This window comes from Bactrocera dorsalis, chromosome 1 (genome assembly GCF_023373825.1).
Source record: "Bactrocera dorsalis isolate Fly_Bdor chromosome 1, ASM2337382v1, whole genome shotgun sequence".
In the NCBI taxonomy this organism is placed as follows: domain Eukaryota; kingdom Metazoa; phylum Arthropoda; class Insecta; order Diptera; family Tephritidae; genus Bactrocera; species Bactrocera dorsalis.
In genome coordinates, this window is record NC_064303.1 from 78,736,188 (window position 1) to 78,764,112 (window position 27,925).

The following is a 27,925-nucleotide window of genomic DNA, read 5'->3' on the forward strand; positions in this document are numbered from 1 at the left end:
CCACCACAAAACCATTTGAGGAGAAAGCTATGTGCAATGATTTAGCAAGTATGAGGAATTGGGAAACGTGCAGAAATTGTAATATGTGAATGTATATATTTTAAATGTTAAAGTCACACTCTAACAAATATAATTCTTTTCTGTGCTAAATATGTTACATTGTACACATGTTACCAACAGTTGTTAAACGTTCAATCGACAGTGCTTGTGAATACATTTATGAGTTTAAAATGCGCATTACTATGCACATATACCTTGTTGAAAATCGCTAGAAGCCAATACAGAACAACACCTGTAGGTTATTCCAAAACCGCTGGATAAATAATAATATAAAATGTTATATACATAATCGTCCTTAGAAGATTGATTATCATATTGAGTTCATACTGATTACTCTTGAAAAGCATCGTAATAAAACAGACAAATAACTATGTAAAAAATGCTCTAAAACTATAAGTATATCATAATTACTTAAGCTCAATTGCTCGATAACCAATAATGGTAGTTTAAGAGGATTACACAATATATTAAAATCATTAAAACTATCCTTAACACGTTTGTATTTATTTGAATACACGTGAGTTATACCTAAAAGATGTGGCCTGAGAGCTTATTTCGTAAAAATAAAATCAGAACAAATATGTTTTGTTATCCCATTCCTTTACAGCCCACTGTTATTTTAATTTGTGCTATATAACTTATTCTAGACCTTGTGAACTTTTATTGCTCTATTTGGGCCAACCGAAGTCAATAATCTATAAACTAATTACTCTCTATTGTAAAATTTTATAATACACAATGCGTGTAATCTTAATCTGGTTTAATAATTGAAAAAGATACTGATACTGTTGAGTTTTGGTGGTCAAAACCAATAATTTCTCTTATACCAAACATTTTATCATGCAAAGAAAACTATTTCTAACTAATTATAGTTAAATGAAAGCAAGAAAAATAAAAACCGCGAAATTACTGATTTTCCGCACATTTGGTTTCCTTACATTTAAGTCATGATTCATCGATTTAACGCTCTACTGTACACTACACCTTGTTTACAAGGTTACATACTATGTGTATTAACTCAATACCCTCTAAGTAGACGTTTTAATGAACTCATGCGGAAGTGCCAAAATGCTCAGCGTTCGAGCGCATTATTCTGAATGACTGTCAGGAGGTCTTACTAATCTATTTTTTTTTATAATTACAACTACAAGCGTAATTGCGAGTATAAATGGGTGGGCTGTAAATTTAGGTCGAAGTCCTTTTCCATTGAGGGCAGAAGGTGGTCGGAGTGGCAGCAGTAAATCTAACGCAGTATACGAGGTTTGTATAAAAAGTATCGCGAATTTCGAAGGCTACGTGTATTCGATTTTCGATTGTTTTGGTGATGTTGGTATTCATATGTATGTCTTATTTATGCTGAAAAGGTCGACTATTTTGAATGTTAAGTTGGTTTTTGACAGCTGTTTTGGACTGGTTTTGGTTCGCCTTAGATGTTTGTTTATTTCAAAAAACACAAATTTATGTGCGCAGACGCATACTAAATTTGGCTTTGTCTTATGTTGAAGTTATCTTGGACAACAGCAACGTTTATCAATGGTACAAAATGTTCTCAGAGGGTCGAGAAGATCTGAACGACTATGAGCGTGTCCGAACACGTCAAGGAAAGACGAAAAAGAGGACGTCTTGATTATGAGTTGTTGCCAAAAGGTCAAATAGTGAAAAAAGTGGAAAGCAATCCACCAGAAACGCAATTTTTACACCTTGATAACACCCATACTCACTAATTTTTGCTCGTCCGCGAATATTTGGCTAAAAACAATACATTAATGGTGCCGCAGCCACCGTATTCCCCAGACCTTGAAGAAATAAAAAGTTCGCCACACTTATTGAACAAACTTTGTATTCTTCCAATGCCACACATTCGCTTAGTATTTACCTCCTATTTTCTGCTTCATTATTTGGCCTGAATATTTCTCTGCTGTCAGGCAGTTATACACCGAATCGTACTGTAGTCAGTTTGTGGCGCGGTGAGCTCTTTCTTATGTATGATACAAAATGTACTCGTACAGTGTACCGAAAAAGCTACAAATATTGAATTCAAGGGATATTATCGTTGTGAGAGCATGTATGGCTATCCGTATGTCCGTCCGCCGACCCATATTAACTTCGGTTGGAATAATGCTCTAATACCCTTCACAAGTGCGTTTTTGATAGCATATAAAGGTATATGCTATATATTTGATGTTTACTTCCCAAAAAACACTATTATAAATTCCATTTGAATTTTTGATTAAATATTGTATTTGTATATAAATTTTACCCTTTAAAGTGAGGACGTCCATCGGCCAATATGTATAACTTTAGATGTAAAACAGCCATAACATATAACAATTATCTTTATTCTAATGTATTTTATGACGGTAACATTGGGTGCATAATGTAATGCCGACAATAAAAATCTCGAAGACAATTGAAATACCGACATCTCAAAACACCGACAAATCAAAAGACGGACAGAAGAATTTTTGAAATAAGGGATTACATTTAAAAAAAAAATGGGGAAAACTTAAAATACCGAAGTTCAAAATGCCGACACATAAAAATGCCGACAAATCAAAACAGCGACAAATCAGAACCCGGAAAAATCAAAATACCAACAAACAAAAATGCCGAAATGTGAAAAATATTGTATCTTGTCTGCCCTTATTTCTATCGAAGCACAGAAAGAGAATTCTACTGACAAAGGGTTATGATCCTGAGCGTGTATCCCGGCAACATTATGTGTTAATAAAAAATGGACATGTTTCCTTAGCCACACGCCGACTTAGCGCTGAATATGAGTGAAATAAGCTCACATACTTCGAATACCATATATTGGATTTTGCAGTTAAAGTGACACTTAAAATTTTCAAAGCAAGCGGGGTAAAAAGTGGACAATGGCCCTGCCAACCTTCAAGTGAAGTCTGATATTTCAGGATTTTATTAGATCCATATATCACAATTTTTTCAAGTGTTTTCTTTTCTCAGTTTTTCCCTACTAAAACTAAGTTATTAATAGCAACATATCAAAGCTCATCGAACAATAATTTTTAATTTTACTGCCTGTATCGCCTGTATTTTATCTTATACACAAATAAATTTTAATTTGAATTGAATCACAATTTTAAATTTCATCTGTTCCTTAAACTTTACTGTATATAAATCAAGCATCAATGTAGCTATTAGAATAGAACTTTAAAAAATAGTACCAATAGTTCAATTCCTAGGGAATACCGCATTATTATCAAACTCAAAACTCATTATAAAAGAAATTAAATTTAATGATGTTATTTTGTTCCGTACAAGTTTATAAGTATTTTTTCAAAACCTTTTAAAATGTGCGTCATTAAGTCCGAAATTAAGAGTTTGCTATCGGTATGAAAAATATCGGCATATGAATTTAATAAAGTGTTCGAGAATTGCAATACACTGTATCGGACGTAAGCATTTTGCCCTGGATGAGTGTATTTACTGGCCTACTAACGGGATGACGGCCATGTTTTAGAATTTTCTCTAATTACACTTTAAAAGCTTCACGTCACTGCGTTGCAGAGGATTTGAAATGCTTTTGGATAGTTATTTTGTTATTGTTATGCTGTGTTGTCTTTTTGCTTGAAACCTATTGAACACTACTTATTGTTTTTTTCTCTCTTTATACGTAGCTCTTAAATCGCGGGAATTTTTTCCCTTATTGTGGATACTAAAATGCCATTGAATTGTTGCCTCAACAGTATCATCATCTTTTTCATATTGAATTTTCCAAACTCATACTACATACATACATTAGTGGTATTTGAGTAAGGCAAACCAAATAAGGAAATGCCAAGTTGGACAAGTGATATAATTTCATAATACAATAACGGGTGATCCAAGTAGACGCACTTATTTCAATATCCCTTTTTTTGACACATCACGCATGAGTTGTGCCAAGTTTTCATATTATTTTTGTTTTCATCAGGAAAAACTTACGCCTGAACAACGTTTACAAATCCTTAAACTTTACTATAACGAAAATTCACCTTCTGTAAAGAATGGTTTTCTTTATTCATAGCAATATCGTTTATTCGAATTCTTTCTTCAGACTGTTCGTAGATTGGCGCTTGCTTTTTATACACTTGCAACCAGTTGGTACAGAGTATTATACATATGTAGTTTTGTTCACCTAAAATTAATCGAGATAGATATGGTGTTATATATGTATATAAATGATCAGAGTGACGAGAAAAGTTGAAATCCGGTTGACTGTCTGTCAGTCCGTCCGTTCGTTGGTCGTGCAAGCTATAACTTGAGTAAAAGAGGAGATATGTATATTGGAAAGCAGGTTCCTTAGTACAAAAAAAGTTCGACTTCGTAGATGGACGTAATCGGAGCACTGCCACGCCCACAAATCGCCATTAACCGAAAACATATAAGGGGTATTCTCTTGCTCTTGCATTTCAGATTGCAAAAATACTACACCGAAATATACAAGGGCACGAGAGCACCCATTGCAGAATCTAGTGATATATGAACGACTGATTCAGTCAATTTATTGTAAATGAAAAAAAAAAAACTGTAAGAAAACTTTATAATTTAAGTAGAAATTATATAATCTAATTAAAATTTACCTTTCTCAACAGTTTAACGATGTAATATGTCCTTATGTAAAATGGCAACTACAACAGGGTTGCAATTTTATTTTTGCGTGACATTGCACGCTAATATACATGGGTTTTGGTCTGACATATTTCACAGCCCTTGCAAATATTTTTCTGCGTGTGTTTGTTGTTGTGCCGTTGTAAATCTGCAATGCTTGCACCGTGCACCGGGATTTGCAAGAGCAAGAGAATACCCCTATAAAGTGCCATAGGTAAGCACGATAATAAGATATAAAGCCGTAATTTGGTACAGGGCTTTAGAGTAGCAAGGGGCACCTATAAAAAAAAAAATTTAAGTAGACGTGGTCCCGCCCTCTAACAAGTTTTATATACATATCTCCTAAACCACTTGAGGTACAATAATTAAATTTGCTGAGCCCAAATCTTATAAGGACTTCTACCGACAGTGTGAAAATGGATGAAATCGGAGGATAACCCCGCTCACTCCTCATATAACGGTACTGTTAAAAACTACTAAAAGCGCGATAAACATGATAGAACTTTATGAGAGCGGAAATTAGACGATGGGCGTGGCACCGCCCACTGTTTAGTGAAACCCCATATCTCGGGACCCATCCATTCGATTTCGACAAAATTTGGTATCATTTTTTTGATATTCTGACAACAACAACGCCTACTTCCCATATAACACAATTTTAGATTCCATTTGATTCGTTAAATTTCCAGTACGCAAATCAAGAAGCGTTTAATGTAACGGGATAAAACTTTGCAGCCGAACATTTTATATGTACTCTCGCATGATAAAGTGATAATAGAGATTTATTATCCGTCATTTACATATTTTTTTATTTTGCTGTAAAATTAATTAGATTAGTAGTTCCTGAGATATGGTTTTTGGTCCATAAGTGGGCGACGCCAGGCCCATTTTCAATTTTTTAAAAAAGCCTTCCTTCTGCCATATCTTCCGTAAAATTTAGTGTTTCTGACGTTTTTTGTTAGTCGGTTAACGCACTTTTAGTGATTTTCAACATAACCTTTGTATGGGAGGTGGGCGTGGTTATTATCTGATTTCTTCCATTTTTGAACTGTATATGAAAATGCCTGAAAAAAACGACTCTATAGAGTTTGGTTGACTATAGTAGCTTCCGAGATATGTACAAAAAACTTAGTAGGGGGCGGGGCCACGCCCACCTTTCCAAAAAAATGTGTGCCAAATATCACTTTAATATCTTTATTTATGGCTTAGTTATGACACTTTATAGGTTTTCGGTTTTCGCCATTTTGTGGGCGTGGCAGTGGGCCGATTTGCCCATCTTCGAACTTAACCTTCTTATGGAGCCAAGAAATAAGTGTACCAAGTTTCATCATGATATCTTAATTTTTACTCAAGTGACAGCTTGCACGGACGGACAGACAGACATCCGGATTTCAACTCTACTCCTCACCCTGATCACTTTGTTATATATAACCCTATATCTGACTCTTTTAGTTTTAGGACTTACAAACAACCATTATGTGAACAAAACTATAATACTCTCCTTAGCAACTTTGTTGCGAGAGTATAAAAATCACTTAAAGTGCGTTAACCGACTAACAAGAAACGTCAGAATCACTAAATTTTACGGAAGAAATGGCAGAAGGAAGCTGCACCCAGGCTTTTTTTTAAATTTGAAAATGGGCGTGGCGTCGCCCACTTATGGATCAAAAACCATATCTCAGGAACTAATAATCTAATTAATTTTACAGCAAAATAAAAAATATGTAAATGACGGATAATGAAATCTCGATTATCACTTTATCATGCGAGAGTATAAAATGTTCGGTGACACCCGAACTTAGCCCTTCCTTACTTGTTTTGTTTTGAATAATTCAACTAAAATTCAAAAAATTAACATTCGGATAGTGGTGTTTTCTACCTTCATTTTAAAATTCCGTCGGTCCCTTTTTGAATTGTCGGCATCTTGATTTCTCGGTATTTTGATTGCCTCATATGCCTCTGCCAGCACAATCTAGAACACGTCTTAAATATCTAGGAAATTCGTAGTTCATAGGACTGGACGAACTATCAAACGTAGACATCGAGTCACTCCGTTGACGTCATACATGACTTGATCTCAAATCAAAGAAAACCTCCATCTGGCTGTACTAAGGATTATAAAGAGCAAAAGCACTGTAAAGTAAACTGTTTTCAAGAGAACAATCCAAGTTGTAATGTATTATTAATTTTTATTATATCCAAAATTGCTTAATTTAATTTAAATTTGAGTGTACTAGAACATTATTTGTGCTGTAGTTGACATATTTACATGTTACTGTCCTTAAATATTTGTATTTTTTGCTGTTGGTCCCATCAACTTTTTTTCAAGAAACGCTCATTGAAGTGCTTAAGAAAATTCAACAGTGCGCGTACAAATCGTATTCGTATCGTATCGTGATCAGTCGTCACCGTGTACTGACGTATTTTTTTCTGCTCCGCGTTTTATTATTTCGTCTTTATTAATGCCGTGTGTTTGCGGGCACCGTGCTCAGCCCAAGATCAGTTGCCATAAATGCAATCAATTCTTCCACTTGTCGTTTGTGAATTTATCACAGGCTGATGTGGATTTTTTGCAGAAATCTAAAAATGCTTTTTATTGTAAAGTGTGCGCGCTAGTTCGGAGAAATTCCATTCGTTCGCCGCCTGCGTCGCCGTCAGTGCGCAATGCTCAGTGCACTCATATTTTAAATTCGCAACAACAAAAAGCTGAACAATTGAACAAGGAAGTAACTGAACCTTTGTTGGAGCATAACAATCATAATAAAGAAAATGTAGTGCTCAATTCTCTTGTATTGGAAGTAAGTTCACTGAGAAGTGAACAAGCGAAGACGCCCGCGTTAATACAGCAATTATGTGATGATCGTAATTCGTTAATCGCTAAGCTTAACGAACTGAAATCAGAGATCTGCACTGTGCATAAGAAATTATCCGATAATGGCAAGTTCTCTGCACCAGCTTCGTATGTTATCTCTGCTGCAAACCCCTCTCTCACTGCTGCGACTGCAGTTGGCACAAGTGACTCTACAATCGCTGCTTCGTCTAACGCTGCTATTTCTGCTAATAATGTGTGTGGGAATTATATCGCTCCTGCTACACCGAAGGCACTCTCTGCAGCTAGTCAACTACTGCTAACTCTATCTTCTTCCAAATTACAGGCCTATTTCTAAACTTTCTTCTATTTCGAAAAATTTTCAGTGTTCTGTTAAAAATAAATTATTCTTTGCAGTAAAATCAATAATTAATATCAATCAGCATGGGTTTGTCTCTGGGCGCTCCACTGTGTCAAACTTAGCAGTTTTTAGCGATTATTGTATGTCTGCATTCTCTGCTGGATTTCAGGTAGATTGTGTCTACACAGATTTCTCTAAAGCCTTTGATAAAGTATCACACAATATTCTAATTAAAAAATTATCATCTCTAGGGTTTCACTCGGTCTTCTTGAAGTGTATTAAATCATATCTGCAAAACAGAAGATGCGTTGTCAGTGTCGATGGAGTGTCATCTGATTCATTCATTGCGTCTTCGGGAGTCCCACAAGGAAGCGTCTTGGGTCCACTTCTCTTTGTGCTGTTTATCAATGACATTTCCTGCTGCTTCTCTTTCGCCAACTTTCTGTTATACGTATATGGAGATGACTTAAAAATTTTTGCATTAATCAAAAGCACACAAGATTTACACAAACTTCAATGTGATATTGATACTTTTCATAATTGGTGCCTGAAATCGAAGCTTTTTCTGAATCTAGATAAATGCTCACAGATCTCTTATGGTAGGGGACGTAACATATTATCTTCTAGCTACAATATTTCTAATTGCGTCCTAAAATGCGTTACTGAAATCAAAGAGCTTGGGGTAATCTTTGACAACAGATTTTCTTTCAGTAATCACATCAACTATATCACTTTGTCCGTCGAAATTCTACAAATTTTTCCGACCCCTACACGTTAAAATTACTGTACTGTTTTGTGCGGTCCATTTTGGAGTACGCAGTGTTTATTTGGAGACCACATTGCATATCGTCAATTAACAGGATCGAGCGTGTTCAAAAGAGCTTTCTTAAATATGCTCTCCGCTCCTTAAAGTTTGTTGACCCAATACCATCGTATATATCGCGTTTATAGCTTTTACATCTTAAATTACTGGAAAATCGAAGGTCCGTTCTCTCCCTTTCATTTGTCTTCAATGTAATTAACGGTGGTATTGACTGTCCCTATTTATTAGGGAAACTTAACTTCAATACTCCCCAGCGTTGTCTCATCCATTTCCCCATTTTATTACAAAAAGGAAAGTTCTAATTTTGCTGAATATGCTCCCCTCATGAGGGCTATGCGTGAGTTTAACTCGATTTCCGAGAAAGTTCTTCTTGATTTTTCTCACACTAGGGTATCCTTCAATAATACCCTCAATTCTGTTTTTTAGTTTAAGTTATCTACTCATGTTATTGTAATTTAATTATTTTATTTTATTCTAATATGCATCCTAGTTTAGTCTGTAAGAATTTAATGTTCATAGACTTTACTAAATAAATAAATAAATTTTTAATTTTCGTTTGTAACTGTAGCATTTTTAAATTCCCATATGCACTTTCAAAATAATTTTTCCACTTCAATGCATTTTTTCAGCATTGGTGTTAGCTCATCAAAATCCTTTATGAAAGCCAGCTCAAGGCAAGATTTAATCAAGTTGCCTTTACAGCAAGTGAAGAAAATAGATCGCTGGGATTCCCTGCGAGGGTCAACATCAGACACTTTTACAGAGGAAACTTTCGGGCCCTTGTCAAATGTGAGGTATGTATGTCATAACCCTATATACACAGATGTACATATGTTTACAAAATTATAAAGCTAACTACAATGTATTAACGTTATGAGTGTTTAAATGCAATAACACTTAAAACATTTCTAACAAATTTTTCTTAATTCCTACAGAAGCGGCCTACTGCTATGTCTAGACAAAATATGCAATTGGAGACTCAATAATTTTTTAAATAGAACTATTAAAAATCCCTTTTTAATTTTTTGGTAGATAACTTAATTATTCCTCAATTTACGCAATCCTAAGAAAATTTCAATTTGTTTTCTGTTTTTGCCGAGTTTCCCAATTGGGATTGTACGGTTTCTAAGAGTCGTTTCAGTAATTTTTAATATCTCATGATCTGTTTTTTTTTCATTGTATTCAGGAAAGTTTACAATTTCATCGTGAGAAGACATACATACGCAAGAACAACATTTACAAATTATTCAATTTTATTATCAAAATAATCGTTCTCCAATGGCAAAATTTAATGCATTTTCCCCATTTTATGATTGCAATAATCGTGCCAAACCATAGCCTGGCGGATTTTGAGAAGGGATTTGGGCTTATAAAATAGTTCTCTCAAGAACTGAAGCCATTATACCACCGTAAATCTCGTGAATTTGCCGATTTTGCCTTGGAAAAACTTGAAAAAAATAAACATTTTTTTTTAAGAAAATCATTTTCTAGGATGAGGTTCACTGTCATTTGAATGGTGCTGTAAATAAACCAAACTGCCAATTCTAGTGCGAAGTAAATCCACAAATTATTCATGAACAACCATTACAAAATTCACCTAAATTGACAATCTGGTATGGTTTTTGGTATGGTGGAATAATCGGTTTACACTTCTTTCGACAAGAAGGTGGTGACACCGTTACTGTCACTATACCAGAATCTATTCAAGAAGTCAATATTGAACATACTATTCATGACATATGACTTGATTTAGTGGAAAAAGTACTGGAAAATTCTATTGAAAGATGTCGTATTCAGATCTTAATTATATCGATTGTATTTCACATTAAATACAAAAACGGGTGTACAACGTAATGCCGACAATCAAGATCTGGACATTTTAATAAAGAAAAGGTGACGTTATTTGCTCGAGGCCCTGTGGCCTTTGGCCTTCGACCACCGCCCACGTACACGATTAGGATCATAACAGGCGGGTACTGCGTCGAATACTTTCAGAGCTGGAGTGTTTTCGTCCATCCGAACAACATGACCTAGCCAGCGTAGCCGCTGTCTTTTAATTCGTTGAACTATGTCAATGTCGTCGTATATCTCGTACAGCTCATCGTTCCATCGAATGCGATATTCGCCGTGGCCAACGCGCAAAGGACCATAAATCTTTTGCAGAACCTTTCTCTCGAAAACTCGCAACGTCGACTCATCCGTTGTTGACATCGTCCAAGCCTCTGCACCATATAGCAGGACGGGAATTATGAGCGAATTATAGAGTTTGGCTTTTGTTCGTCGAGAGAGAACTTTACTTCTCAATTGCCAACTCAGTCCGAAGTAGCACCTGTTGGCAAGAGTAATCCTGCGTTGGATTTCCAGGCTGACATTGTTGGTGGTGTTTACGCTAGTTCCACACGAAATTATCTACAACTTCAAAGATATGACTGTCAACAGTGACGTGAGAGGCAAGTCGCGAGTGCGACGACTGTTTGTTTGATGTCAGGAGATATTTCGTCTTGCCCTCGTTCACTGCCAGACCCATTTGCGTTGCTTCCTTGTTCAGTCTGGAGAAAGCAGAACTAACGGCGCGGGTGTTGAGGCCGATGATATCAATATCATCGACATACGCCAGCAGTTGTACACTCTTATAGAAGATGGTGCCTTCTCTATTTAGTTCTGCAGCTCGAACTATTTTCTTCAGAAGCAGGTTGAAAAAGTCGCACGATAGGGAATCGCCTTGTCTGAAACCTCGTTTGGTGTCGAACGGCTCGAAAAGGTCATTCCCCATCGGAGAGGTTCTTCCCCACACAGCCGTATTAGTTTTGCGGGGATACCAAATTCAGACATCGCGGCGTAAAAGCAGCCACTTTCGTGCTGTCGAAAGCAGCTTTGAAATCGACGAAGAGGTGGTGTGTGTCGATTCTCCTTTCACGGGTCTTTTCCAAGATTTGGCGCATGGTGAATATCTGATCGGTTGTTGATTTGCCAGGTCTAAAGTCACACTGATAAGGTCCAATCAGTTTGTTGACGGTAGGCTTTAATCCTTCACACAATACGCTCGATAGAACCTTATATGCGATGTTGAGGAGGCTAATCCCACGGTAGTTGGCGCAGATTGTGGGGTCTCCTTTTTTATGGATTGGGCAGAGCACACTTAGATTCCAATCGTTGGGCATGCTTTCGTCCGACCATATTTTATAAAGAAGGTGGTGCATGCTCCTTATCAATTCTTCGCCGCCGTGTTTGATTAGCTCGGCCGGCAATCCGTCGGCCCCTGCCGCTTTGTTGTTCTTCATGCGGGAAATTGCTATTCGAACTTCTTCATGGCCGGGTAATGGAGCATCTGCTCCATCGTCATCGATTGGCGAATCGGGTTCGCCTTCTCCTGGTGTTATGCGTTCACTGCCATTCAGCAGGCTGGAGAAGTGTTCCCTCCATAATCTAAGTATGCTCTGAGCATCGGTGACTAGATCACCTTTGGGGGTTCTACAGGAGTATGCTCCGGTCTTGAAACCTTCTGTAAGCCGCCGCATTTTTTCGTAGAATTTTCGAGTGTTGTGGTCGATCGTAACGTTGCGAGGTAGGCAGCCTGTTTTCTCTCCGCTGCGACACGGCACTACTCGTTGTACCAGCTGTTTTTTTGCACTTTCCGAAAACCAATGGTTTCGGTTGCAGCTGTACGTAAGGAGTTTGAAATGCCGTCCCACAGTTCCCTTATACCGAGTTGTTGACGAGTGCTCTCAGAGAGCAGGAGTGCAAGCCGAGTAGAGAATCCTTCGGCTGTCTGTTGTGATTGCAGCTTCTCGACGTCGAACCTTCCTTGTGTTTGTTGGCGTGCGTTTTTTGCTGCACAGAGGCGAGTGCGGATCTTGGCTGCACAAGATAATTGTCCAAATTGATGTTAGGACTTCGGAGCGCACGCACATCTAAAACACTGGAGACGTGTCTTCCGTCTATCACAACATGATCGATCTCATTGGTAGTTTTTCGATCGTAGTGCCAAAGATACCTTCTTTGCCCACCATGGCGTTAAAGTCGCCAAGCACGATTTTGACTTGGTGGCGGGGGCAGCTCTCATAAGTGCGCTCCAAGCACTCATAAAAGGCATCTTTGGTCACATCGTCCTTCTCTTCGTCGGGGCGTGGGCGCAAATCGGCGATATGTTGAAGAACCTTGCTTTGATGCGGATTGTGGCTAGTGTGATAGTACTCGGCAACGGAGTCTCTCTCCCACCACGAATCCCACACCAAACTTACGCTCCTTTATATGGCCACTGTAGTGAATGCCACAAGGACCTACTCGTCTCTGTCCTTGTCCCGTCCATCGCATTTCTTGGACGGCGGTGATGTCAGCCTTTGTTTTCACGAGGACATCAACCAGCTGGGCAGTGGCACCTTCCCAATTAATGGACCGGACATTCCAGGTGCATGCCCTCAATTCGTAGTCCTTATTTCGTTTGCCATGGTCGTCATCAAAAGGAGGGTCTCTCATCCGAGGCTGTTTACGTTTTTTCATTGAGGGTGTTTTTTACGTGGCGGGTCCCAAACCCAGCGCACAACCCTATGCAGGGGATGTTTCGCCTTCTCACTTTAGCTCGCCTTCAAACGGATGTTCTTAGGCTACCCAGAGGATACTTGGTCAAAGACCGGAAGTCGTGAGCTGCTTGAGTCACATGTAAGAGAATCGTTTCTGGTCACTCCCAAGTGAATGGCAATCAGAGAACTATCCTCACTTGTGTGAACTTCTACACATGACTCCATCCTCCCGATCTTTAGCAACTTTAAAACTACTAGCAATTTTTTCGGATTTTGCTATAAAATTTCTGGAAGGCAGTTTTTTCCAGAACAAACCCGTTTCATCGGCATTGAAAAATTGGTCGGGGATATATCCCCCATCTTCAATTATTTTTGCTAGTTCTGCCGGAAAGGTTTTAGCTGCCTTTTCAATTGCTGATGCGTTTTCTCCTTTAATTTTTAAATTATGAAATGCGTTTCTATTAAGAAATCCTCTTGGCCATCTAATACCAACAGAAACTTTGTTTCTCTTGACGACTTGTTGATGGCTCCGATATCTGCAGTTACTTATAAATTCGTAGTGACTTCTGCTTTATAATATGTCAATCTGCAGGTATTCTCTTTTACAATAAATCCGCAATCTAAAACACCACAAATTTGTCCATTTTTCTCTTCATCTCTAATGTATGACGATGGTTTGGAACTATGTTTTGATGAACTAATGACAGATTTTCGTTGTTGGGTGTACCTCAGTTCCCATTAGAGCTGGTTGATTTACCTTAATCTAGCGATTCTTAATGTTTAAGTTTTCTTTTTTCGTCAGTATTTGAGATATCCGTATGAAAAACTATATCACTTATCTGCCATGCAACCGATTTTTCAGTTATTTGTTTTAGGTTGCCTGCCTTTAATTAAAAGACTAAGAGCACGAAATTTTTAAGAACTGTTCCTTAATACATACTTAACAATAACAGATAAAATAAATAAAATCGGTCAACTATAACATATGTATGTCCCCACACAACCAGTTATTTAGAATGTTAAAGTATAGTGCCTTCAAATAAAAAGAACACGTAAGCTTGCAGAATAGGCTTCTAATACAATCAAAAATATTTGATTAAACGCACTTACATTTTTATACTCTTGCAACATGTTGCTACAGAGTATAATAGTTTTGTTCACCTAATGGATGTTTGTATGCGTATGAAATCCGAGTGAATATCTGTCTGTCCGTCCGTGCAAGCTGCAATTTCAGTAAAAATTGAGATATCTCGATGAAACTTGGTATATGCCCCGTCCTCTAATAAGCTTAATGCATGCTTAGGTATCTCCTAAACCATTAAAGCAACAACAACCAAATCCGATCAGCGCAAACATTATAAGAACTCTTACTGACGGTGTGAAAAAGGTTGGTATTGTTATGATCCGATATAACGGTACGGTAAAAAACTGCTAAGTGCGCGATAAATACGCCAGAGACAAAAAAATTTACAGCGAGATGGTATGAGAGGGCTTCAATGGAGCCGCGGTAAAAATTATAGATGGGCCTGGTACCGCCCACTTTTAGGTGAAATCACAAACCTCGGAACCCGGCCTACCGATTTCAACCAAATTTGGTACATGATATTCCTCTGGCAATTGTATGTTGAAGTGAGAAAATGGAGAAATCGCATTCCAGCCACACCTACCTAACATATAGCACAATTTTAAATTGCATTTGAAAATTTCTCTTTCCAACACACAAATCAAGAATGAATCAATACATAAGGATAAAACTTTCGACGATTAGATTGTTTTAGATGTGCCATCTAATGACTAAAAATTACATAAATCAAGTTGTTTAAGTACTGATAGGTACTCAATATGTGGACCCGTGCTCATAGTTGATTTTTTACCGTAAAAAGCTGTCAATATGTGAGATATATGTATACTTGAAATTCAGAGAGAATCCTTTCCTAATAGTAGTATGCTTATGTTTTACAAATGGTTTAAATCGGGCACTCCAACCGTTCGCTCGGCAATATATCTACCTTGCGAATATCGCAATATAATCAATATATTCTTCATTAACATAATTTGCTAAAAGATATTCTGAAAACTAATCAAAATCTATCAGAAAGGTACAAAACGTGAGTTCTTTTTAGTCGTCTAACATTCATACTGTTGTCCAGTAGATTTATTGCCAGTAAGTTTTTATGAATAGAAAGTCTATCAAGGTATCTTCGACAAGCTTTGCTGATTTCGTCTTTAACAAAAGGTACATTTAATCGTGGATGTACTCCTCGTACACCATAACTGCAGTGCATACGTCCATACTGGCTTAAGGATTGACTTGTAAAGCCGAACTTTATTTTCAAGACTAAGTTGTGATCGCAAGCCTAAAAGCCAATACAATTTTCTTGTTTGTTGCTACTTCTAAATTATTTATGATCGACAGGTTAGCTGTAAATATTGTGCAAGTATATAACACGGAAACCAAAACGCTCCCTTGCGAAACTCCAGCATCAATCAAATACAACTCAGACAACGCACCTCTTTTTTCAACATAAAATTTACGGTCACTTAAAAAAAGACTTCATAAGTAGATAGTAAGACGCTGGGAGCCATTTTTTTAATTTCCTGGATGCCATACTTTATCGAATGCTTGTTTAACATCTAAAAAGACCCCTGCATAGTATTGCTTGCGTTCATAACCATTCATGATAATGTTAACAATTCGTTGGCGGTCAATATATTTCGGTCCTCTTAAATAGGTAACATTCCCTTTAAAAGAATTTTTTTTAAATATTTTAGAGAAGGTCGCCAGTAAACTAATTGGACAATATGAAGAGAGACAGTTCTCAAACTTATTAAATTTCGGAATCATTGTTATCTTAGCACATTTCCATTGAGTTGGGTAGTTGAAGTCGAAGAATAGAATTGGAGATATCAGTAAGCAGTCTGATACAAACGTAAGGTAGACATCTAACAGAAAGTCCATCAAATTTATCAAATCCAGGCGACTTTTAAATATTTATTTTCTGAATCTCAGTCGTTACTTCTTTAATAGACATTTTTCGAATAGGCAGACTCATCTGGCAAGAGGATTCTAGAAAATTTTGTACCTCTTTATTATCTCTACATCTGACACCATAACTATTTTCAATAATATTTGCTTGCCTTCCACAGGTAAAACTTAGGATTGTTTGCGTGGGAATCCAGATTTCTAAGACATTCTGCAGTTTCTTGATCTTTCATTTTCCGCAATTTACATTTTAAATCGTTAGTTGCCTTGTTTAAAATTCGTTTGTCAAGAGAACTTCGATTTATTTGCCTCTTTTCCTGAGTATTCTCGTTTCTTTGATCAGCAATAGGTAGAAACGGGTTTTGCACTTCATTAGCAGTTGATTGTGATTTTCCAACTGCTAAGTCAATATCATCGCCAGGTTTTAAGTGTGTATTCAAACTAGTTCGATTTTCAAGCCAGTACACATGACAAAATCTAGAAGGTAAGGTCTTTTTCGAGGACTAATAGACTAGTATGTGGCTTGCGCGGTAGAAATGGTTAAGTAATTAGACTTTGTTATACATTTAAATAGCTCATTTCCTTTTAGGTTAGTCGTCCTAAATCCCACCAAGAAAGCTTAGCGTTATAGTCCCCACCAACAATGAAGTAGTTGCCAAGACTTTTAAAAAATTTTTCGTAGTCTTCTAATTTAAACCCATAACGTAGAGGTAAGTAGATAGCTGCTAAGCTACATCAATATTAATAGCGAAGGGTTGTATATTTACTCGGACTAAATTTACGTTCTTTAGTTTTCTGAACGTTTTTTAACAATTAATACAACTCCGTCGTGTGCCTTGTCAGACGGATGGTTAGCATTAATAACTTCATACCCTTTTGTATATACATTGTATGTAACGGAGTCACCCTGTGCAAACTCTGGCAAAGCTTAAAATTGCAATTCTGATAAAGTATTAAAAATGCAACTTTAGTTATTCGTCCTGGCAATCCTTAATATACTACTTCCTTTTTGTTAAGCTAATAAACGTTCTTTCTGGTGCAAACCACCAAAGTGAGACCACATGCTCTACAACATTTTTCAACATAAGCATACGATAGCACGCTTTTAACCGATGGGGGATGTCGCCTCTACAAACACTTTCTTTCCGCGGATCCCGCTCCGGGATTGTGTCGCACCACAGGCCCTGCGATTAGTGAAAGCATACTTCACGACCTCTGGGTGAGCAAATTTCCGCCTTATACCCAGAAGCAATCATCGCCGCCGACGTCGCAATCAGTGCGTAGGTAAAAATTCCATCATCGAATGTATGAGCTGGAATCGCCACCTTTTCAAAGCAAGTCAGTTTGCTTTTGGGTAACGACCGCCCCAGGGGCCGACATCACTCCAGAACGTAAACCGAAATCCACACAGCCTTTGTGGGTACTACGATAAATTTGGAAGCAATGCCACAAAATACCGACAGCCGTGTATCTTCAAACCGTCAGCTTAGTTAAGTTAGTGTTAGAGGTTGGCAAACTATATGGTACTAAAAAAAGTTTCCGACTTTGTGTTTACGATGCATCTGCCAACATGCATTTTTTAATTGATTCGGGGGCAGATGTTTCTGTCGTTCCAAGGTCAACGAAGCTAGCTGGAGCAAGCTCTACCTCAATGCAACTGTTTGCCGCAAATGGTGAAGTCATCCTGAAGTTAAATCTAATTTTCGCCATGATTTCCTATGGAATTTTATTATAGCAGACGACTCACAGGCTATATAGGCGCCGACTTCCTCGGACACCATGCTCTACTGGTAGACTTGCAAGGGAGATGCCTTGTCTGAAGGGATGTAAGGGTCAAACAAGATACAGATGCTCAAAGTGTAATGTTTTGCTGTGCATTCCCAACGGATCGAGAAATTGCTTCAAAGAATATCATTATTTATGAAATATATGAATTATTAGTAAGATATTATTACTTCCTTTAGATTATATGCATGCTAAAAAAGTTTTTTCAATCAATTCCAATAGAATCTTTTCCAGAACCTGTTCAATGCAACCGGGTTTTAGAAAAGGTTTCATTAGAACTAATTTTAAAAAATATTCTTGTAACTTTTAGCCTCTTTTTATATTGTAATAATTTAAGTATGTAAGCTTTCTCAGTATTTGCTTTTATTGTAATAAATGAATTTTAAGTTTTATAACTTCTGAAATAAATAAAAACTTACAAAAAACGCACTAGCATTTTTTACTTCTGAATATATAATAAGCATTTTTCTTTACCATAAGCGAAGTATGTATCCACATGGATACAGTCCAAAAAACACATTTGTGATAATTTTTTTTTCAAATCGAGCATTGATTGTTGTTGTTAGGGCCAACTACAGTAAACACTCAAAAAATTGGATTTTTTTTGCAACTGAGTAAAAACTTGTAGCGAAAGGGTTAAGACAATAAGCAAATCATCATCATCGTATTTATATTAAAATATCCTTTGCGGTTGTAGTACAAATGTTGTAGCTCCTTTTTTGCCTTTTTTCCTTTTGTTGCAACATATTACGCTTGGTATTCCACATTTTTCAAAAAAGTAAATTTTTGCTCTTCGCTTCTCGTCTTCAGTGCATTTAACCCCTTGACGTATCAATTAGCGCAACGAAATTCGCTTCCAACTGTTTGCACACAACTTGCACTAAACAAGTCAAAAATGACTAACACGCTTGTTTTACAAATTTAGAAAAAATAAAATACTACGATTTAATTTTAATATTTTAATGCGTAACAAAATATGTGGATAGTTACACAACTGATCTGCAGTAGATAATGCGCTCAACTGCTACAAAGTTTTTTGCTTATATTATTAGCAGAAAATAACGAGAAAATTTCAATTCTCTTTTCATCAAATGTACACTTCTACACACCACGAGTCAGACTAGTGATAATCATGTTAGGCACAAAAATTGCACCACGAGTCAGACTCGTGGAAATACGTCAAGGGGTTAATTGATCTCCAGTCCTTGCATGCATGTTCTTCTAAGCATTTAAAAACTTCAGTGCAAGTAAATACGTGAACGCTGCTTTGGACACACGAAGAGTTATTAAAAACGGCACGATTACGATTCTTTTGGCGCCGCGATTTAAGAGTATAATCTGAAAGAGGATGATCTCTAGATTAAAAAAATGTATATATACCTCATGCTCACATTTTGACAACTTCATTAGGGATATTCAGACCGAAGCCTGTTAATTTGGTAATTCGTTAAAAGGCTTAACTGTGAACATACTTTTTGCTCTACCTTGGTAGTGTGGTAAATTTTATTCCGAAACAGCTGATTCAATTTTATTAAAGAGTTAAAATGCCTCAACAAAGTGCAAAATCAAAAATTATCAATCATTTAATTGAAAATTATGTGGATCAGATCAAATTTATTACTGGTAAGTACTTTAAATTGATGTACAGAGGAGCATGGAACTAACTTTCAAATTATTTCAAGACATATTTAGTTAAGATGAAGATTTGGTAGAGGATACCATTGACGAGGTGTATGAGGATTTGCTCATTACACTAAACTGTCGTAGAGGTATAGAAAATATTGTTCCAAAGTTAATTCACTGGTGCGATGATATTTTAACCACAATGGATGACAATCGGTTCCGTCAAATGCTGCGTGTAGACCGAACTCAATTTACTCACTTATTGACCCTCATATCAAGTGACGAAGTTTTTAAAAAATGTTGTGGCAAGCAATTCCCGATTGATATACAGCTAGCTGTCGTTCTATATAGATTGGGCTCTTCTGGAGAAAGTGCATCGATACGACAAATTGCGTCAACTTTTGGGATTGGTGACGGAGGAACGTTAACAAATATTACTCGCAGAGTATTCAAGGCATTTTTAAAACAACTCCATTTATATATATATTGGCCAGATAATACTGAGCGCTCTTTAATAGTACGAGAAACGTTCAACGAACTACCATTTTGTGTAGGTTACGTGGATGGCACTGAAATAAAACTCGCCGAATACCTAATAAAAGATCATGAAGGGTTCTTTTTCAGAAATCATATATATGCAATTAAAGCTCAAATGGTTTGCGACTACAAGCTCAAAATTCGCGATGTTGTCGTTGGCTACAGTGGCTCTACTCACGATGCAAAAATATTTAAAAACTGTTCACTAAACAAATATCAGCCAAGAATTTTTTCAGGACAGGAGTGGATTGCTGGAGACTCTGCTTACTCCCTCAGTAGCATTATTATAACGCCCTACAGAAGAAATTCTCAACAATTTGAACTACCTAAAAAAAAACATCAACAAACACCATAGCAAATACCGTGTAAGAATTGAACACTGTTTCGGCTTATTAAAAGAGCGATTTTGCAGTTTAAAAGAGCTCAGGATTCGAATTCGAAATAAAAGTAGTCAAAAATACTGTAACGAATGGATACTAGTATGCTGCATTCTTCACAATATACTACTTGATAACAGTCAAAATAAGAATTTCAGCGAGAGTACAACTGAAGACATTTATGAAGAAGAAGTGGAAGAAACGATCTCAAGTAGCTGTGAATTAAAAAGACAATCGTTATATCATCTTATGTTTCCAAATGCTGTTTTATTAAATTAAAAATTATAATTAAATCAAAAATTCATTTTTCATGTTTATATATGTACATTTAAAAAGTTGTATCACTTCAAGTTAACACATTTAGATATATTTGTACATTCTTAAAAATTATTATACAAAACATACATATAAAATTGTTACATATTATATTTGCACTTTAGTTCAATCAACGCCAGTCTTTCTTTTTGCTCTAACTCCAATTTTTTTATTTCAAAATCTTTATTTAACTTTTCTCTGTCCAATTCTAGCTTTAACTTTTCCAAATTTAACTTTTCTTTTTCAATTTCTATTCGTTGCTCAAAAAACTGTTCTCTTTTCTTTTGTATATCTTTAAGTTCACTAAGAATATTTTTTCAAGCACGTTTTTTCACTATTTCGAGGAACGACGGAGTGGTAGGAGGATCTGTTGCTACCTCTGCTCCTACTGTTGTCTGTCCTGCTTTGTCGTTAAGTGAACCCAAAATCGCTGCAGTATTGTGACACTTCAGGGTTGTACGTCTCTACAACACAATTGGCTTCGGATTTACTACCAAATAGAACCGAAAACCGTTCATAATTCGGACACATTTGTGAAAGTTTTGCTGAAGGAACGGAGAATTATTAAAAAACCAACAAAGTTTCACTTAACATTAAAGCCGCATTTACCTTTTATTGAGGAAACATCATCGCCAACGTCTATTCCAGCACCAGTCGATTTGCGCCACTTCTCAGCTTTATTATACATCTGCTTCCAGTACCGGACCTTGCAGCGCAACATGTCCGTAGTCGCATCGATATTTGTTGTTTCAACTAATTTTTTTTAGTACAATTGGGCGTTTGGTTTCTATAAAAGAACGTATTAAAGTGTTTAGTTAAAGCTAATTGTATAATATAAAGAACTACCTCAATTTCCACATTTTCTAGTAAATATTCTAGAATCAAATGGTTTTCCTCCTCACTCCATTTTTTTGAGGATTTGCCCTCTTGCGTATTTTCTTTTGAGGTTCCACTGAAAATAAGTATTTAATGAAATAAAAAGCAACTATTTGTTAAAGATATTCTTAATTTTGCAAAATTTTTCCAAACTCACGAGTGTGCCACAAATTTATTTTCCACTTTAAAAATAAGCAACGAACGCCAGACTTATTTTTCCGTTGAAAATGAATAAAGCAACGAACAACAAACAAACAGCTGATGTGATATTACCGAGCTTGCCAGCTGGATAGTTCGTTACTCGATAAAACGATAGTCTGTTAATTTTACAAAAACAAAATACGTGTAAAAACTACCGAACTAACGACTAACGAATTAACAAGGCTGGTCTGAATACCCCTATTGTTTGTGCAGAGATACCGGATAAATATCTACAGCCAAAATTACATGAATGTGTTGTCAAACACATGATCCACTTTTGAATCCAAATCCTTTATGTATGCAACGTAGAAAATCAAACGAAACAAGTAAGGAACCGAACATTTTATACTCTCGCATGATAAAGTGATAATCGAGATTTCATTATCCGTCATTTACCTATCTTCATTGCTTCCTAATGTATATATTATACAGAGAAGGCATCAGATGGAATTCAAAATGGCGTTATATTGGAAGAAGGCGTGGTTGTGAACCGATTTCGCCCATATTTCGTACATCTCATCAGGGTGTTAAGAAAATATTATATACCGAATTTCATTGAAATCGGTGGAGTAGTTCCTGAGATATGGTTTTTGGTCTATAAGTGGGCGACGCCACGCCCATTTTCAATTTTTAAAAAAAGTCTGGGTGCAACTTCCTTCTGCCATTTCTTCCGTAAAATTTAGTGTTTCTGGCGTTTTTTGTTAGTCGGTTAACGCACTTTTAGTGATTTTCAACATAACTTTTGTATGGGAGGTGGGCGTGGTTATTATCCGATTTCTTCCATTTTTGAACTGTATATGGAAATGCCTGAAGGAAACGACTATATAGAGTTTGGTTGTAATAGCTATAGTAGTTTCCGAGATATATACAAAAAACTTAGTAGGGGGCGGGGCCACGCCCACTTTTCCAAAAAAATTACGTCCAAATATGCTCCTCCCTTATCCGATCCTTTGTGCTAAATTTCACTTTAATATCTTTATTTATGGCTTAGTTATGACATTTTATAAGTTTTCGGTTTCCGCCATTTTGTGGGCGTGGCAGTGGGCCGATTTTGCCCATCTTCGAACTTAACCTTCTTATGGAGCTAAGAAATACGTGTACCAAGTCTCATCATGATATCTCAATTTTTACTCAAGTTACAGCTTGCACGGACGGACAGACGGACGGACGGACAGACAGACATCCGGATTTCAACTCTACTCGTCACCCTGATCACTTTGGTATATATAACCCTATATCTGGCTCTTTTAGTTTTAGGACTTACAAACAACCGTTATGTGAACAAAACTGTAATACTCTCTTTAGCAACTTTGTTGCGAGAGTATAAAAATCAGTTAATGGTTATTGTTGTATAGATGACGCGATAATAATGTGCTCGCTGATATTAGAGGATAGTCTTTAGATAATATGTTTCGCGAAGGTCAAGAACGGCAAGTAGTAAAAAATTCTGAGCTTATGAGGCTGTTAGCTTTCTTTTAATTAAATCAAAGTGATCCATCTGCTAATCAATATATGTATGTATACAGAAATTTCATTGCATTCTGTTTGGATTGATGGTAGAAAATCTTGGCATAAATATTAACCGGATGTGGAGAGTTTGTCTGACAGAAGCTAAGACATTTAATTCAGCAAAACAAATGCTAATTTGAATTCGATTGTTTGTGCATTAAATATTCCAGCGAACATATTAGCACTTTGGGTATATTTAGGGATAATTTATGCGAATATTCCGTTACGGATTGACGTAATGTAGATATTTTTTTCAATAAAGCATTATTTAAATCGAGGATATTTTGTTAGCACATAGTGCTACGTGTACGTCACTTGGTTTGCTTACACCTGCAATAATGTCAGAGTTTACTGATCTCGATATTTTTGATCCTTTCGAAAAAGAATATTTATTTAATGAACTTTATGATAGCGCAAATAATCAACAGCGTAAAGCTATTGATAAAGTTATTCGAGAAGTTCAGTATCACGATAGAGGATCCAATGTGTTTTGTTTGACAGTCCATGCAGGTTGTGAGAAAACAGTCACGCAAATGGCAATTCCAAATTGAATTCTCTTAATATTCACTTTTTTCAATTTTAGATATACATATCGTTACCTGAAATGTAAAATAACGTATCATAAAAAATTCAGAATTGAGTGTCTCATTGATTACGCTTCACTACTTCAAATTACATACATAATATTACATTCTGCGCTCAGATATAAACCAGTTTTAACCAATATTAAAATTTTTTTTCACTCATGTTCCATTTTATTTCGTGTTTCATCCATGTCACTGTAAATATCCGAAAATGTTGTTACGTTATTTTGCATTTCAGGTGACGATATACTCTGTGTAACTCATACACTGAACGACATAATCGACAAAATGTTTGTTAGGATAACGAAAATCATTATAAGTAGTATATGGGAATTGGTAGTAGTAATGACTAAATTTGTATCAATTTTAACCAAGACTACATACAGTTAACATATGTAGAGTGGTTCGAAAATCTTCATTTCAGTTATATGACCGGATTCAACCCATTTTAGTTACTCGGAGTTACTATTGTCTGGAAAGGATTCACTCTCAATTTCAATTGTACATCCCATACATTGACCTATACTTTCGGTCAAAAGTGAACTATGTATGGACACTGGGTATCAAAGGGCTTGAACAGTTTTGGCTGGATTAGATCAATTTTTGATCAAACGGTGGCATATTTTAAAGAAATTATTAGTGCAAAATTGTATCCCGATATTTTAATTACTTCTTGATTTGTGTACTGGAAAGTGAATGAATCAAATGGAGTTTAGAAATGTGTTATATGAGAAGTTGGCATGGTTGTAGTCCAATTTGCCCATTTTATTCCGAGATATGTGATTTCACCAAAAAGTGAGCGATGTCTCTAGCGCGCTTTTAGTAGATTTTAATAGTACCTTTATATGGTGAGTGAGCGGGTTTATCTTCCGATTTCATCCATTTCACACTGTCGGTAGAAGTTCTTATAAGGTTTGAGCTCAGCGTGGCAGTACACAGTGGTCGGTCTTGTATGGAATTAGCGGCCAAAAATACTTCCACTGCTTATATAAAAGTGAAAATTTTTGTTCGCGCAACGAAGTAGTTTAGACTACCAACGTATATTTTAGATACTACTATTTATTGCAACTTTGAATTGTTCCATTCCATGCATCTATTTACAGTTTATGATACATTTTCAATTTCTACTCAGTTCAGTTCTTTGTAACCAGTCAATAAGAAAACGTGAATTAAAAGACTTTATAATATAAAACTCCAAACTCCTCGTTTCATTTTAATAGGTTATGGGCCCAGACCCATCACAATAGAGTTTTATATTATAGTCAGTAATAAAAGTTTTTCGCGGCGTGAAAAGTCTGTCGGTTACACGCGTGGTATAAATTTCAAAAAGAAATTTAGCGAAAATTTTGAGCATGGCAGGAGTCGCACGTATCGAGCCGCTAAACGCGGAAAATTACGACCCTTGGGAGCTGCACATGCACGCAGTTTTGGTTAAAAATGATTTATGGGCATACGCAAATGATAAAATAGAATGTCCAATTGATGAAGCAGCCACAAATTTGTGGAAAATAAACGACGAAAAGGCGTGTGCGCCCCGCTAGAAAAGCTACATTGTTAAAGAGAATGGCGCTGTCACGTATGAAAGAGTGTGATTTGGTTAGAAACCATTTAAATGATTTTTTTGACGCGGTCGCTAAGTTAAAGGAAATAGGGGTTGAAATCGGTGACGATTTGCTTGCAATCTTATTATTATATAGCTTACCAGACTCATATGAAACATTTCGGTGTGCACTTGAAACACGTGATGATTTGCCAAAGCCCGCAATGCTTCGTGTAAAAATATTAGAAGAGTGGGAATCGCGAAAAGCAAAAAATGAGCGCAGTGAGAGTGATGCTCTATATGCAAAAAATATGATAAAAGCAAATGTATATAACAAAAGTAAAAACAACAACGATCGATTCAGTGGTGAAAAACAATCAGAAACGAAACGAAATTTTTGTTGCTATAAGTGTGGAAAAAACGGTCATTATGCAAAAAATTGTCGTTCGAATAACCGTAATAATCACAGTGCAAACAAAAGCGAAGAGAAAAATGCTTCTCTTAGAGCAACCGAATCTGTTTTTTTTTGTGTCCAAATGGAATTGACAACTGGTGTTTGGACAGTGGGTGCACTTCGCATATGAGTTCTAACAAAAATAATTTTCTTGAAGTTAAAGAATTGAATTAAGTATTAAATTTAGCCAATAACGATTCTACGAAAATCACTGGTGCAGGAGACATTAAAGTGAAAATAGACGAGAAAGGGTTCGAAAAGAATATAACATTAACAGGAGTGCTTTATGTGCCAGATTTACGTACTAATTTGTTGTCCGTGTCGAAAATGACGGACAAAGGGTATGAAGTACATTTTCGCAAAAACGATGCGATTGTTATTGATAAAAACGAAAAAGTGTTGTTTACTGCAGAACGAAATGGCAATTTATATTTTATGAATGACAGTAAAAATAGTGCATATTTAGCTCAGAATATAAGTGATATAAATCTATGGCACTGCCGAATGGGTCATCTAAACGAGCGAGATTTAAAAGAAATGGCCAAAAATGGCGATGTGCATGGACTAAATGTAAACACAAAAGAAAGTTTATCGGCATGTGCAATATGTTTGAGTGAGAAGCAAACCCGTATAGTTTTTCCCAAAAGCTCTAATAATCGTACCAATGATTTACTAGAAATAGTGCATAGTGATGTGGTCCTATGCGGTGCAGCTCAAACGGTGGAAAAAATTATTTTGTTACATTCATCGATGACAAATCTCGATGGTGTGAAACTCACTTTATAAGGCAAAAGTTAGATGTGCTAGAAGCGTTCAAAAAGTTTAAAAGTGCGGCAGAGACATTCACGGGTAAAAGAATAAAAGCATTGCAATCTGACAATGGGCGTGAGTATTGTAATCTCGAATTTGATTTATTTTTGCAAAAATACGGAATTAAACGACGTTTAAACAACCCCGTACACTCCACAGCAAAACGGAGTTGCTGAACGTAAGAACAGGACGCTGGTGGAGATGGCTAGGTGCTTGATGAAGCAAGCTGGTGTTCCTCCTTCGTTCTGGGCTGAAGCAATAAACACTTCATACTATATAAGAAATCGGTGTATTACGAAATCTACGGGAGAAGTCCCACATAAAACATGGACTGGTAAAATTCCAACAGTTACTCATATGAAAGTGTTTGGCTCAAAAGCCTATGTGTTAAACAAACAACAATCGAAAGGTAAATTCGAGTCTCGATCTGAACAGTGTGTGTTTGTCGGATATTCATCCGAATCCAAAGCTTATCGCTTATGGTCCAAAAATAAACGAGACATTATCATTAGTCGTGACCTTAAATTTATAGACGAATTCGGTTTTAAAAACGAATATGAAGAAATAATCGAAATGCAAAATAATACTATTGAATTAGAAACAAAGACGCTTGAAAAATCGGTATCAATGCAAGATTGTGATGAAACAGCAAGTGAGTTTGAAACGTGCAACAGTGACCAAAATGAAACAGAAGTTAAACGTGGTAAAGGTCGTCCGAAAAAGCTTAAAACTGGTTTGCGCGGAAGACCGAAAAAGGTTTATCAGCAAGCAAAAGAAAATAATTGCTAAACTCAGCATAAAGACGAAGAGTCTGAAATAAGTGAATTGGCGTGTATTGGTATACACGAAACTCGGTCAAGTTGGTTCGAAGAAGATACCAGTAATTATTCAGTAGAATGGAAGAAGGCTATTGAAGATGAGTATTTGGCATTAATATCAAACGAAACATGGGACATAATCAATCAACCTAAAAACAGTAAAATTATTGGTAGCCGTTTAGTACTACGAACGAAAGAAAATGGTCAGAAGAAAGCACGTCTCGTTGCGAAAGGATATGCTCAACGTCAATGGGAGGATTTCCACGATACTTACTCGCCGATGGCACGGTATACATCAATCTGTTTGCTTGCAGCAATGGCAGCTA

General features: G+C 36.5%; 1 protein-coding gene across 6 annotated transcripts in view; it reads left to right on the forward strand.

Annotated features, from left to right (window-relative positions):
• The window catches only part of LOC105223466 (nitric oxide synthase), a 296,079-nt gene that overhangs the window by 201,569 nt on the left and 66,585 nt on the right, over positions 1-27,925 (forward strand). For all 6 annotated transcript variants that reach the window (XM_049449814.1, XM_049449811.1, XM_049449819.1 and 3 more), the window contains exon 14: positions 9,297-9,461. In XM_049449814.1, the coding sequence (XP_049305771.1) occupies positions 9,297-9,461 (165 nt within the window). The remainder of the gene's footprint in view (positions 1-9,296; positions 9,462-27,925) is intronic.